Source organism: Kwoniella botswanensis, chromosome 1 (genome assembly GCF_036426115.1).
Source record: "Kwoniella botswanensis chromosome 1, complete sequence".
NCBI classification, from domain to species: Eukaryota; Fungi; Basidiomycota; class Tremellomycetes; order Tremellales; family Cryptococcaceae; genus Kwoniella; species Kwoniella botswanensis.
This window is the reverse complement of record NC_088599.1, coordinates 10,319,269-10,332,862: the sequence shown is the minus strand read 5'-3', so window position 1 is coordinate 10,332,862 and position 13,594 is coordinate 10,319,269. Positions and strand designations below refer to the sequence as shown.

General features: G+C 44.0%; 3 protein-coding genes across 3 annotated transcripts; 1 reads left to right on the top strand and 2 right to left on the bottom strand.

Annotated features, from left to right (window-relative positions):
* Positions 1-558: 558 nt before the first annotated feature.
* On the bottom strand, positions 559-6,382 carry L199_003901 (uncharacterized protein; the record flags this gene model as incomplete). Its single annotated transcript, XM_064889629.1, has 8 exons — positions 559-2,224; positions 2,280-2,500; positions 2,562-3,931; positions 3,982-4,200; positions 4,250-4,344; positions 4,405-4,836; positions 4,904-5,261; positions 5,380-6,382. The coding sequence occupies 8 exons, from the start codon at positions 6,380-6,382 to the stop codon at positions 559-561; spliced, it is 5,364 nt and encodes a 1,787-aa protein (XP_064745701.1).
* Positions 6,383-7,766: 1,384 nt separating this feature from the next.
* On the bottom strand, positions 7,767-10,613 carry L199_003900 (uncharacterized protein; the record flags this gene model as incomplete). The annotated part of the gene is made up of 1 exon (XM_064889628.1): positions 7,767-10,613. The coding sequence occupies one exon, from the start codon at positions 10,611-10,613 to the stop codon at positions 7,767-7,769; it is 2,847 nt and encodes a 948-aa protein (XP_064745700.1).
* An 876-nt stretch (positions 10,614-11,489) lies between these two features.
* On the top strand, positions 11,490-13,544 carry L199_003899 (uncharacterized protein; the record flags this gene model as incomplete). The annotated part of the gene is made up of 6 exons (XM_064889627.1): positions 11,490-12,147; positions 12,214-12,296; positions 12,362-12,958; positions 13,012-13,189; positions 13,249-13,314; positions 13,378-13,544. The coding sequence occupies 6 exons, from the start codon at positions 11,490-11,492 to the stop codon at positions 13,542-13,544; spliced, it is 1,749 nt and encodes a 582-aa protein (XP_064745699.1).
* Positions 13,545-13,594: the final 50 nt, after the last annotated feature.

Below are 13,594 nucleotides of genomic sequence, written 5' to 3'. Positions count from 1 at the left end.
AGAGGCTGAAAGAGAAACAGATAGGTTAGGGTCACCTCATCTAACCTCCTAACAGTCAAATCAATTCCAAGTCGATCTGTGCACTCATACTTGTTATTTTGTCTTTCCCCTATCCTGATCGTCGTTCAAGCAAGTTTCAAGTTGATCCAAGATATATTCTCCCTCAAGTGGCTCCAAACCTCCCAACGATCTCGCTTCACTTTTCAATTTATTCGTCCAGGTAAAAAAAAGGGAAATTTCATAATCATAGATGCATGAACATCATTCATTTCCTATATTTTGGTCTATTTTATGCAAAAAAGCAGGTGATTTAATGAATAATCGATCTCACTACTATTCGCATGATCGATCATAATGTATGCAAGAGGTGAATGATATCTGTTTGTACACTATATGTATGTATCGAATCTAAGTATCATCGCACTACTGTATCCAGGGGGAAAGGTCCAATATACCAGATAACCAAGAATTGTAAGAATATCAAAGTATTATTTACAGTGTTATGAGTTTATCCGTCTCATCAATCTTCGTCTTCGTCTTTTTCGGAGAGACTAATATTTAGAAGGCATAACCATATTTACCATCATCCCTCGGTGATTTCCCACCATCCCCATCCCCATTTCTTCTCGTTGGACTTCTATCCGTACTAGCATTCGTATATTCATGACGACGATCCCCTGAAGAACCCGAGGTAGGAGCGAACAAATCCCGTTCAGGCTCAGTCTCAGGTTCAGGTTCTTCGTAGATATCCGTCGATTCATTATTCTTTCCCCTCGTGGTACCAGAAGAAGGTGAAAAAAGAGGTAAACTCATCCTTCGTTTGGTCGGTGATGACGAGTCACCTTTAATAGGTGAATTTTCACCTGATAGACTCGCTCTCTTGATATTGATTGAATCTTTCGATAATCTTCTGACTTCTTTCCTAATTTCATTATCTACATTATCAAATGCGCTTGGTGAAGTGTATGACAATCTAGATACAGGAGTGATCAATTGGTTTCTACCCATACCAATATCATCCGGTGGTCGTAAGTCAAAACCTCTTGAGGTAGGTGAAGGTTGACCAGGATCAGATAATTGTCTTAACAACATTGATGAAGGTCTATTGACATCAAATCTCGAGGATGAGAGTGAAGGGGAATTTTGGAAATTTATCAGATTCTGAGAATGCTGTTGTTGTTGAGGAGGATTGGGTGAAGGGGGATATGAAAACATGCTTCTAGGTGTGTGAGTACCCGATCCAGATCCAGGTCCATACGGATTGTTTTCATCCGAAAGCGAAACGGACATAGCAGGTGATCGCGAGAAATCTTTTTGTGGACTAAAAGTCATGGCAGCCTGATAAGCTCCTCTTTCCCTTTCGTCCACATCGGTATAGGTCGATTGGAATGAGAAATGATCCGTTAGACTCTTCTGTCTGATCGGTGCACCTTTCGATTTCGATTTTTGAGGTGATGGTACACTAGGTTCTTCCTGTCCAGCGATTTTATTATCCCTTTTCCTATCCTTTCGACGTCTAATACCTAATTCACGTTTCAGTTGACCGGTGATCCACGCTTCTCTGATCAATTCGGAATCTTTAGGGAAGTAAGATTGCTTGAAGGCCGATACCAACCATCGAGGTCCGACGGCTATGGCCCAGGTCATACCGATCGTCATCCAAAATGTGAAAGTCGGATAAATCACTTCTACTATTCCAGCGTATGGGAAAACGGCTAAGAAGGAATATATTGGGATCCAAATGAAGACTAAAAGAGTAGAAGCAATGATGATGACCCAAGTGATGACCGTCCAGTATCGAGAGTTGATTCCGACATATGAGTTTGCAGCCAAGACACCAGCAGCTGCAACGGCTGTTCCGAGATCGTATAGACAGTTGGTATCTCTACCGGAAGAGGACCAGGTTTCGCCGCCGCCATAACAGAAGAAGGGCACGAAGAATATCACCGCGGATTGATATAATCCATCAGCCATATAAAGCCAGAATCGAGTTCGAGTATATTCCACACCGGCTATTCCACGCTTATACAGCTGAGGGAATGCCATAGCTGCTCGAGCGTTGACGTCTTGATCGAATGTACCTAATACGGCAACCGGAAGAGAGGTGTAGAAGAGGTTGTACATCAATAAGAAGGTATATTCGAACAAGTAAGTCGCGTCGAATGAACTGAAGATCAGGAACCAGAACATCGATATGGTGAAGATAGCGTTCTTGTAGAAGAAGCTAAACACAGTTGATTAGTATAATCGTGACAAAAATTGAGAGAAGGTTTACTCACTTCGCGTGCATGTTGGCCACTCTGACATATGACCATCTCCCATGAACGAGCAGCAATCTAGTCAGGAATCTAAATTGTCCGAAAGCATAATCGGCAGACATGGCAGCTTGAGAACCTTCCAGACCGTACAGACCCACGCCAACATTCGCTTCTTGAATCATGGCGACGTCATTGGCACCATCCCCAATCGAGAGTGTCATCGCATTACATCCTTCTTTGACCTATATATAGCATCTCGATCAATCAGCGTTTGCTCTGTCCCATATGAGGGATTGCACTTACAAGTCTAACGGTCAAAGCCTTTTGAGAAGGTGAAACTCTACAGCAAATCACCGCAGAGCACTGCGTACCCAGACTCAAGAACAAACCCTTCAGACTAGGTTGAAGAGCGTATCTTAGACTTTCACCATCGATGACTACAGCGAACGTCGCCGAGGTGTTCATTCCAGGGTTCATAATCTTGCCCGAAGCGGGAGTGGTGGGTGGTGGACCAATGACCGATGCGATTTTGTTCAAACCAGCTTCGATCTGAGCTCTTGCGCCTTCCTCCGAATCTGCCGAAATGATCATTACTTCCATATCGTTCGTAAGGAGATTACAACTATATCCAATTTCGATGGCAGTTTGTAGTTTATCTCCAGTCAAAATCCATAATTTGATTCCTGCACGATGTAACATCGCGATTGCGTCCGGTACACCTTCTTGCAGTTTATCTTCTAACGCGGTAGCTCCAAGTATAGTCAGGGAATGTTCAACCATTTCACAAGCTTTTTCAATCTCTCCTTCTCTATCGACGGTCGCGGCAGCAGCGGCATCATACTTCTTCGACCAATCTGCAAATTCAGCTTCGGATAGTTCTCGATAAGCGATACACAAGGTCCTCAAACCACCGTTGGCGAAAGTTTCTAAATCTTTCAGGGTGGTTTGCTTGAGGTTCTCGTCATGGTTGGGATCCAGTCGACTGTATATCACACTATCCGCTCCTTTGCAGTAAAGTATGATCCTTCCATCAGGACTTCTAGCGACAACACTCATTCTTTTCCTACTACTGTTAAACTCGAGCAGTTTCAATGGGATCCATCGTTCGGGTGTACCCATAACTTCAATGTCTAGGTAGTTGTTATTCTTGTTGATGAAAGGAAATCCAACATCTCGAGCAGCGGCGACCAAAGCAGCTTCATCAGGTGATTCGGCTTTATAGTCCAACTCGTGAGGCTTCGATGGATCAGGAGCGTCGGAGAGTACTGAATGACAGATGGCCAAAGCTCGGAAGAAATCAATGATATGATGTTGAAGGGGATCAGAAGGGTTGGCCATGTGATCGACCAGATTAGGAGCAATGAGAGTGAGTTTGTCTTCTCGGAGATATCGGTTACGAATGGTATGTTTCATCATCTTGAGCATCTTCTCCTTGAATCCTGCTAATTCCACCTCCTGATCTTCCATAGCGGGACCAGTCTCCTGACCATCTCTTTTCGCAGCTCCCATCATAGCTTCCGTCATGCCTTCGCCGAAGATCTTCCCTTGGATGGAGCATTTCTTGAACTCCATGATGTTCTGAGTCAGTGTACCGGTTTTGTCGGAGAAGACATATTCGATTTGACCAAGATCATCGGAGATGTTCCAAGTCTTGGGTACACATGGAGTGTCGTCTGAGGTGCATGTTAGCTCAGCTTCATTCCGCGAATCTCGTATCACTCACAGGGTTCATAGTACATTTCGACATCCTGAAAGATGAAGTACGCTTGAACCGTTTTTACCACCTCGACAGTGATATATAGCGAGATCGGTACGATATTCTGGAATACGATAAGACAGGAGAAGAAAATGATGACCGAGTCAAGGTATATGTTGTCGCTAGCTTCGGCACCAGGCTCATATGTTTCCGCACTAGTCCCAGTAAGTGAACGGTACCACCCATCTATAGGTGTATCAGCATTCGTTCTTGTCCCATTGGTGGTTCCACTTACGAAGTAAAGCAGTTGCCAAACACAGGACGAGCAGGACAACAAAATTCATGATAACGTTGAAATTCGTTTCTTTCTCGATCTTACTTCGCTTAGAGCTATGGAGTGACATACAAATCAGCTTACGACATTGAATGGCTAAACAAAGCTGAACGTACGGAGTATCACCACCGTTGAGCATAATCTTGGTATCAGCACCAGTGAAAACGACCATCCCAATAACCCATTTTGTATTCCTTATAGAACATCCCCTCAAGAGCAATTCGTTGATGGTTATACCTTCAGCTTGCTCTTCAGCTTTACCATAAGAATCCGCTGGGGTGTATCGAAGCACACCATTGTATGTGTACAAATTAGCATGAGGAGGTTCAGAATCCACCACGAATCTAGCATGCTCCAGGTCCTCTTCCGATGATATTGACGAAGTTGCTCTCAACGCTTTTCTTATCTTCAAGTTGGTCTCCCCATCTAGGTTCTTCGTCTCGACGAAACATAGGTTATCGGCATTGGAAGTGGAAAGAACGATGATGTCCGCTGGGACTTGCTCGTTGTCTCGTAGCAATACCAAATCACCAACTTCGAGTTTTTTCCTATGTCATCACCAACGATTTCATCAGACTAACTGAGATTACAGTAGGATTTTCTTTTTCCACTCACCATAAAGTCCTTTCCCATTGAACACTCCCTGAGGTTGGTCTATTCCAATCGACAACACCATTACTCCTCCTTGACGCCATACTGGGCAGACTCGAGGTTTTCCTCAACATCAAAGACTGTCGGAAACCCTCCTCGTTCGGTAGATCAGGAGTAGTCGATTCGGTGATATTCAAGGAGGGGACGACGGTCGAAGGCATTGTCGAAAGAGGATAAGATTCTTTATCCACCACTACCACATCTAGTTCTTCCTGTGGATCTTGATCCCATGATTTCTGATTATCCTCCATCATGATCTTATTGCCTGCACTTCCTTCCCGCTCTCGAAGCTTTTTAACACCTTTGGACGTTTTCCCTGGGGCTATACAAAATGTCAGCGCAATGTTTGTCAAGTACATCCTACATTTGTTCCTAATCTGCTTTCCTCATACCCATGCATATATCACTTGGCCAGCAGAAACGGAAGAACCATAACTCACCTAATCCAACATTGAACAACCTTTCCAGCCAATTCCTCGGATCCCTCGGCTGATTAAAATTCCTCCAACCACCAGCCAGTTTCGTCGTAGCTGAGTTATTCACTTGATCATCCAATTTTGACCTTCTCCAGTCTTCTATCCCATCTTTGATCGCCGTCATACCCAATATCGCCAATAGGGGTAACATACCAATCTGAGCGTTGGGTGCCCCAAACACACTAAATAGTTGAATTATCACCAAGAAGAGGAAATAGATATTGGCAACTCTCCTAAATTGTTCAAAGAGGTTCTTGGGTATGAAAGTGACTAGAGTATATTTGGAAGTCCTAACTTTGTTTCTTACATATCGAACTATCGGGTCACCCTTGACATTGAGGAGATTGTGGGGAAGGTTCATATTGACATATACGCTTCTTCGTGGTGGGGGTGCTTTCGCTTTCCCTTTACCTTTGATCCTATCCGTCAGGCTTGGTCCAGGTTCAGACGATGGTTGTGGTGGTGTGACCTCTAGGGTGGGTACCGATTTCTGAGGCGAGCCGACTTCTGATTGGGGAACTGGAGGTGTATGTATCGTACTTTGAGTATCTCTCCTACTTTGTGAACCATCTGATAATTCCGTAATTCCTTCTTCAAACATCGATGTCTTTCTCCTCTTACTTCCTACACCAGAAGCTTTCCTCCTCATACTTTTAAACAGTGTCCTCCGCTTTGCTCGTTTTTCAGCTAATGCCTCGGATTTGATGGATTCAGCTAACACTGAATGAGCGGTACGAACGGTCCTCAGACGTAATTCGGGATCAATCGAATGTCGATCAAACACTTCTTCTTCTCCCTCTGAATCATCTACGTTCAAGTATGAGCGTTCAGGTTGACCGGAAGAGATCATGGCTGTGGAGTTGGAATTGGAATTTAGTCGAGAGGTGGATGAGGATGGGTCGAGAGAGTATGAAGATGAAGATGACCCGTATGGATTGTTGGGATAAGAGGGGTCAAGATGCGACATGATGAGTAGAGATAGGTTGAGTGATGATCAATGAGTGTGGGTGAAATGAATGTAATGGTTTTATCGGTCCACTTCGGGGGCTGTGAAGATATAGATCTACTACTGGTCAAGTCAGTCAACTCTTAACTGATATAGCTTGCTCTGTGTATGACGCTCACCGACTACTCTATAGCTATCCTACAATCAAATGTATTTTCAATCTGAGTACTGAATTTGAGAAGATTTGACGAGACTAGATGGAGCGACGTAGGAAGCAAAACACAAATCCACTGTGAGAGCCGTTTCCCTATCGACATCGGCAGGTGTTAGGGAAGTGTAGATTGTCTATTCACAGACCACCGCGTCACCCGAGCGTCACTTTGGACGGATACGTCGTTGTATAGCTTTGATCTTCAATTATCTTTGATTTAGTCGTTCCTACTTTTACTCTTGATCGGCTCTGAAGAACGTTTTTCCTGGTTGTCAAGGTTGTTGTTGTGATTGTAACCTTGATTGATGCTGATGGTTTCGGTGAAAGCGGTGTGGAGTTGCACCTCGATAAACCGTTTCGCTCACCTGATGAGGTTGTCACCCGATCGTACTGTTGTGGTGGTGGTGGATCAATCAAATAGATATGAAAAGTATGTAAAGGTGTTGACTTTGAAGGATGTTTGATGTCGTTTGATGATGAATGGAGCGTGAAGGTGTATATGTATATGTGTCTGATCAAAGGTGGTGGTGGTGGTGGATCATTAAACTCGTGGCACTGGATATCTTTTCACTGAAATATCCGGGTTCGTTCTTGTGTCCATTGGTCGTATCCTTTAATGGCACACTTATACTCTTCGATATTGGTGATGGTCAAGGTAGCATACACGTCCATGTCAACATACAAGATACAAGACCATAACAAGATACACTCTGAGTGATTGAGTGGATCCGGCGGCCTTGAGAATTCATCGCACAATGCACAACTGCAAAAACGTGAACATTTCCTATGCGACCTGTATTCAGGAACAACAGTCGCGTCCGTAACTTCCGATAGACATTCCCGGTTGGACTGTAACACTTAGTCAGCTTACGCCGGAACACCCTTGGCCCTGCCTTACCAATAGCACAAGTCGACGTCTGCTTTTTCGTGTTCAGGTAACCATTTCGGATCCGATAACTCATCCAAGATATCTGGCGATGCACAAGCAAACGCGTTTGAGACCGGCGGTCATGTTGCGACATCACACTTCCCTTGCAGGTAGGTTGCCGTGATGCAGATGTTAACACTCTCAAATACGATCACCAAGTCTTGTCAGCTACATATCGCAACCTGCAATATCAAACTTCCAGTACTAGTAAGAGAATGCGATGATACATTGTATGAATATGCGATACTATACAACAGTGAATGATACTAATGATATATCATACCCAATTCCGATGACATGCAAAGATCCACCCTAACGCTATCTCTTTCATTCCTTCTATTCGGATCCCAAGCGGACCTTACACCTTTATCATTCCCATCATCATGATTCATCACTACTTCTCTCTTCTCTACGTCCACTCGGTCTTTCCCCAATGCAGGGGTCAGAGTAGGCGGAGTTGACGAAGGTGGTCTAAGACTTTGTAAAAAATTCAGAAATCCTTTTTTACCTTTCCAACCTGTTTGTCTCATAACTTGATCCATATCAACCTCTTTCCCATCTTTTATATCAATCAATATCCTAGCTCCGATTACACCTTTATCCCAGACCTTTCCTTCCGACTTCTCGTTGATTTTTCTCCAAGATGATTCTACTTGATTCGCCTCCGTGGTTCTATTGGCCATGACAAGATTGACCATCAATTTTCCGACGACATTCGATTTTATCCTGAACCCCGTTCTTTCCTCTGTAGAAGACGAATCGATCGAAGCTTTGAATACATCCAAAGCCGAATCCAAATGACCCGAATCTAGTAACACTCTAACCATATTCGATATAATCCTATTGTCAGGTTTGATCCCCTTGGAAATCATCTCCTTGTATAGGTATATGGCATAGCCTAAAGTCTCTCGATGACTCAACCTAGCATTTCCCTCTTCTCCATCATTCGAAACTCTCTGATGAGAAGAAGACGATTTGATGAGATTTGATAAAACAATATTATAGATCCTAATAGCTTTCTCTTCCTTCCTACTGACCTGTTGTAGAAGTTGGAATACCCTGATCCTATCTTGTGATCTTGTAGATCTCGACAAGTTGTGAACCAGGGTTTCCAGTGCCTGAAGAGGGATAGGTTGATCTTGTAACAGCCTTTCAGTCAGATTCAACGCCAAGTCCGTATCCTGTATTCCACCATGTGTTAATCCTTGAGTCAAAGCTAACACAAGCGGTGAAAGGGAATGGCCATAGCTTCCGGACCATAGATAATCTTTTATATGTCTTTCTAACAATATTGCTCTCGATGGACTGGATTTCATACCTATCGAACGGATCAACAATAACATATCTGGTTTTCGAATCGATAATCCATCGGCCAGCAGGTCGGTGTAAAGCCGAGAGGCGAAATGTAAGTGCAGATTCGGCGAGGTAAGCGAATATCTAAATAACTTTTGCCATAGGTATAAGTTCTTGAAAGACCATTTGAACAGAGGAGTAGTTGATCGGGAGTGTTGGTAGATTTTCCTTGATAGGATATAAGCTTCTGATGAAGGTAAGACCGAAAGGATCAATCTGAATAAAGGGATGATCGACTCGGACGACAGTTGGGGTATGACTTGACTTTCATGTAATGATCTGACATATCGAATGATCAGTTTGTCGATTTCATGTATTGAAGAGGATGAATGAGGTGTAGACCGTTTCGCGTGGTGTAAAGCAATAGTTAATGATGATATCAATGCCCCACAATCTCCTTCTTTTTGTTGAAGAGCAAGTTCAAGTAAACGTATAGCTGTGTCTAACCTGAACAAGATATCTCCTTGAGTAGATTTAGATAATGAAATCCCTCTTCCTATTAGTCCTCCAACACTTGATTGATGATTTTCTAGAAGGTCCAAAGCTTTTTGGACTCTCGTCCTGGCTCTTCTGGTCGAAGTATCTAATGCTGAATATAGTATGCGGGATGTGCTAGAGATCGGGTCGATGTTCAATGATTCTAATATAGACGGAATGAAGTGTTCTAAGTTTAGGGCGTTTCCTTCTTTTGACCATACCACGTCCAACTTTCTCACTATCTTGTGAAGATGAGCGTGTTTTATATTGACCCCTTGGGCGATACACAACGTTAGATTCTTGAAAGAGCGTTCGAGACCATCCAAGGTATTACCGCCCGAAGATATCAAGATCTCCCCGATGTAGTGCCCTAAAGAAGTATTTATAGCTCCTTTCTTAACCATATCTATGACCATTTCCTCTATCTCTATGATCTGATCGCTGATCTCCTCTTTGGTAACTCTACCTTTCTTTCCTAACCTTTGTACCCTTCTCCAGTGTAATCCCAACCACCCTCTCTTCAATTCATGTGGGAATTTATCTAACGGTATTTTGCTCTCTAACGTTGTCCATAATCTCTTAACCAATTTGTAAATGTCATCCTCTTCAGTTTCACCTTCTTTACTCCTATCGTATTCTGTTCTATACCTTCTCAGACCTAATCTGATGATCCTTATCAAATCCTTCTGATCAATCTCACTCAAGGACATCCTACATTTCTTCGCCAATCTTAATAGAGTTCTAACCCTACTCCAGGCTTTTTGCTGTTCAGGGTGATCTACCTGATGGCCTATGAGAGACTTGAACGTTTCGTCTGGGATGTACTGTCTCAACGAAGGATGTAAGGATGTATATATCGTCCATGATTCGTCGGCCGTAGATGAGTATAGTGAGAGGGCTAGGATCTCCATATGTCTTTTGAAAGGGTATGAATTAGGTGAATAAGGTAATCGAGGTGGGAGAGGTAAATGGGGTGTTGATGTCGTTCTGTGTATATGCACGTCCTCTTCATTTTGATGTATGGGAGGCAGTCTTCTTGTGGCTTGCTGAGAAGGTGATGAGTCATGGTTTGAAGTGAAGAATGTACGTTGAGGGATGTTAAGTTGAGAAGACGTCGATGAGAACCATTTTGAACATCCAGGTAAGTTAGGATCATGCACCAAGATGCGCCGGGTATCACTCGAATGTCTTGCTGGACCGATAAGAGGGAGAGCAGGTCGAAGATGTGGCGTGGATCTCAGAGTCGTACTTAGACAACCAACGACTTTGACCTTACTAGACATCGTTCGTCTACTTGATCTGCAAAATCAAAGGACACCATCAGCCAGAGCGAGAGAGACTGACCGCACGTCAGAACGGAGAATGTGCTCACGTCATATACCGCCTGTCATTCCCATATCGAGTATGGATATCTTCTCACGACCTTGGTTGTGTGCTGAGCCTTCCTGCGTTCGGAATGGATATGTATATAGATCAGAATATAATCGACGTTTGCTGATTCCAACTTTTTTGATATACCGAAGGTGGACCGGCTAAATAGGCACCCGTGGCTTAGGGCAAGTACGCGGATTAGGTGCGCCAGTGACCATACCCCTCCTCGCATCCTTCCTCCACTTTCCAAGTCCACCCAGATAGATGCAAGACGCAGGTGAGTGGACCAGTCACTTCTCTTCTTCCTCTTTCTCTCTCCTCTTTCTTCTTTCTCTTCTTCACCTCTTGCCCTCAAAGCTGACTATCTGATCTACGAGTGAGGAGGAATCATAGCGCATCCTCATCCATTCCGGTCTCAGCACTAGGTGAGTTCAGTCATTTCATTTTCCCTTGTCCTTCTTCCCCGTCGCGCTTTATTCTCTCTCACCTCCTCTTTCTTCCTCCTTCTTTTCCTTGATTTTCAAAGTCATTTTGGCCGCCCATCTATTCATGCTGTAGCATCACATACAGCTTGGAAATTCTTGATCTCCTCTTCTTGCTGTCCCTTCCACTACGTCTCATGAGTAGTCTGTTTATGTATGTATGTCGCCTTTCTGATCAAATATGTGTCTTTTTCCCTTCCCCTTTCTTCCTCGAGCTGCAAGGTGTCTGGTGGCTTGAGCACATCACAATAGATGCAACCATGTTATCTTGTGATTGTACTGATTGCTTACCCTCGCTTTAGTGCCATGTCCATCAGAGAACACAAACCCAAAACGAGTGGTTTTCTCCGTTCTCATACTAATCTTATCAGTCCTCAAAGTACTCATCAGGTCAGACCAATAGCCTTCCTTAAGAATCCAGCCATCCCGCTAGACCTTCTCACCTCATTCATTCCTCACACTCCTACCATCCCACAAGCTCGGATCTCTCCCATCGACGAGATTCACAACGATCCTTCTGCCGATCAGGCTACTGACAAAGTAGAAAGTCGAACGAAAAATACCTCTAAAGCGATGGTTCTGTCTACTCAAAGAAGCTCTCAGCACCTACCGTTGAGCCAAGGTGCTCTATCTAGCCAAGCGATGGACCCAAGGAACTCTCAAAACCCCCGCAATCACAAAGACGGTCAAGGTAATCCATCTCAACAAGATAAATTTCCTTCTCAAGCTGGACTCTACACCCCTCAAGATCATCAAAAGAACCCCATTCGAGGTGCTAATGATCACTCAACGGGAGTAAATCATCTCAATCGACCACCAACTCAGGACTCTAATGTTCACAATGCTAACAACCGACCTGTCAAAGCACAAGATTATGCTACATACCCAGGCAATATGAAGGAGGCCGACCGAATCGGCAATAGTAGTTCTGGTCTCCCTCGTGGCAATATCACCAGTGGGCAAAGTGAGTCGTCAATTTCTCCTATTTTATCTTCGTATACTGCTTACATATCATACTCAATGAAACTAGCCGACAGTGCTCACAAGCAAGATACTCTCAAAGTCAATATGCCTCCTCCACCTCGATATGATAATAAATGCATTCCTATAGTTGTAAGTCTGATTCGCTTATGCACTTGAATTTTTGTCGTATCAAGCTGAACCGTTGCTCCTATCAGCCTGAAAGGCAAGCTTACAACGGCCAGACTCCAGCCCAGACCCCTCCAGCACTTCCTCGAGAGCAAGCTCCGATGACTCTTGAATTCCGAGAATTCCGAAACGAGTTTCAAGCTGAAGAAGAGTTTGACGAGCTTGGTGAAGACTACGATAACTTTGAGGAGCCAACTCCAGTGGAACACGGGCCAGTTGGTGTTCCTCCTCCAGATGCTTCTCGGATCAGGTATCAACACCCTTTCGAGATTTCGAATAATGTGTCTCAATCTTCATCTCGCTATGATGCTGATTCTAGATTTGGTAAGACCTCTTATGGTCATCGATCGAATCGACCAGATGATCCTATTACACCTATTCACGTCGGTCGAAATATCAATTCATCTACAAAACTTCCCCGAAGGGTTCCCACCAATGGGTATAACTCTTACTCTATGCCAGGCCGTCCCTCATTCGATGACGAACTTGCCTTGGGCGGTGTTCCTTCACGAAGAATCCCGATGGCAGAATCGGTCTTGACGTTCGACGAATCTGGTCAACCAGTAACTCCTGACAGGAACGGTGGTGGGGATAAGAGTATTTTCAACTTCACTCCGTCTGCTAAAGTGAGTACATAAATTTCAGATAATTGAGGTTGTGACACTGACCAGCGTGGCAGGATTCGGAAGCGGAGAAAGAAGTTGTACCTGAGCCTGAAGCTCGATTTAAGATTCCTGTTGAGTTGGAGGATCCTTTCGCACTGATCAGATCTTTCATCGATCGTGAGAAAGTCTTCGAGGGAGTCCTGAAATTTACAGGAGATCCCAAATTCCAACCTACTTGGGCTACTATCAAGGGTGAGTGAGGTTAAACTTGGTGGCACAAAATGCTGATCGTATGTGTTGATATGATATAGAGGGACATACTAAACTCAGTAGTAGCCTGAATTCTACCCATTATCACTTTGAAAGTGTCGACGGATGTGAGTTCCGTCTCTTCCTCTTATCGGTGATGGTAGTCAGCTAAACTGGTTTGATGTGAATAGCTCTCACCAAACTCGTTGAGATCAAGGATAAAGAACTCGAACGAAAGATCGGTCTTACCAAAAGGTATGCAGAAGCTGGCTCGGACCTTTCCGAGCATTGCAGTATGATGCAATTGGCCACTAGAAACAACGTCAAGCGAAAGAAGATTGAGATGGAGGTGGATTAGGTGAATTCAGTAAGGATTGATGTGAAGTAAGGACAGTCGAAGATCAGAGT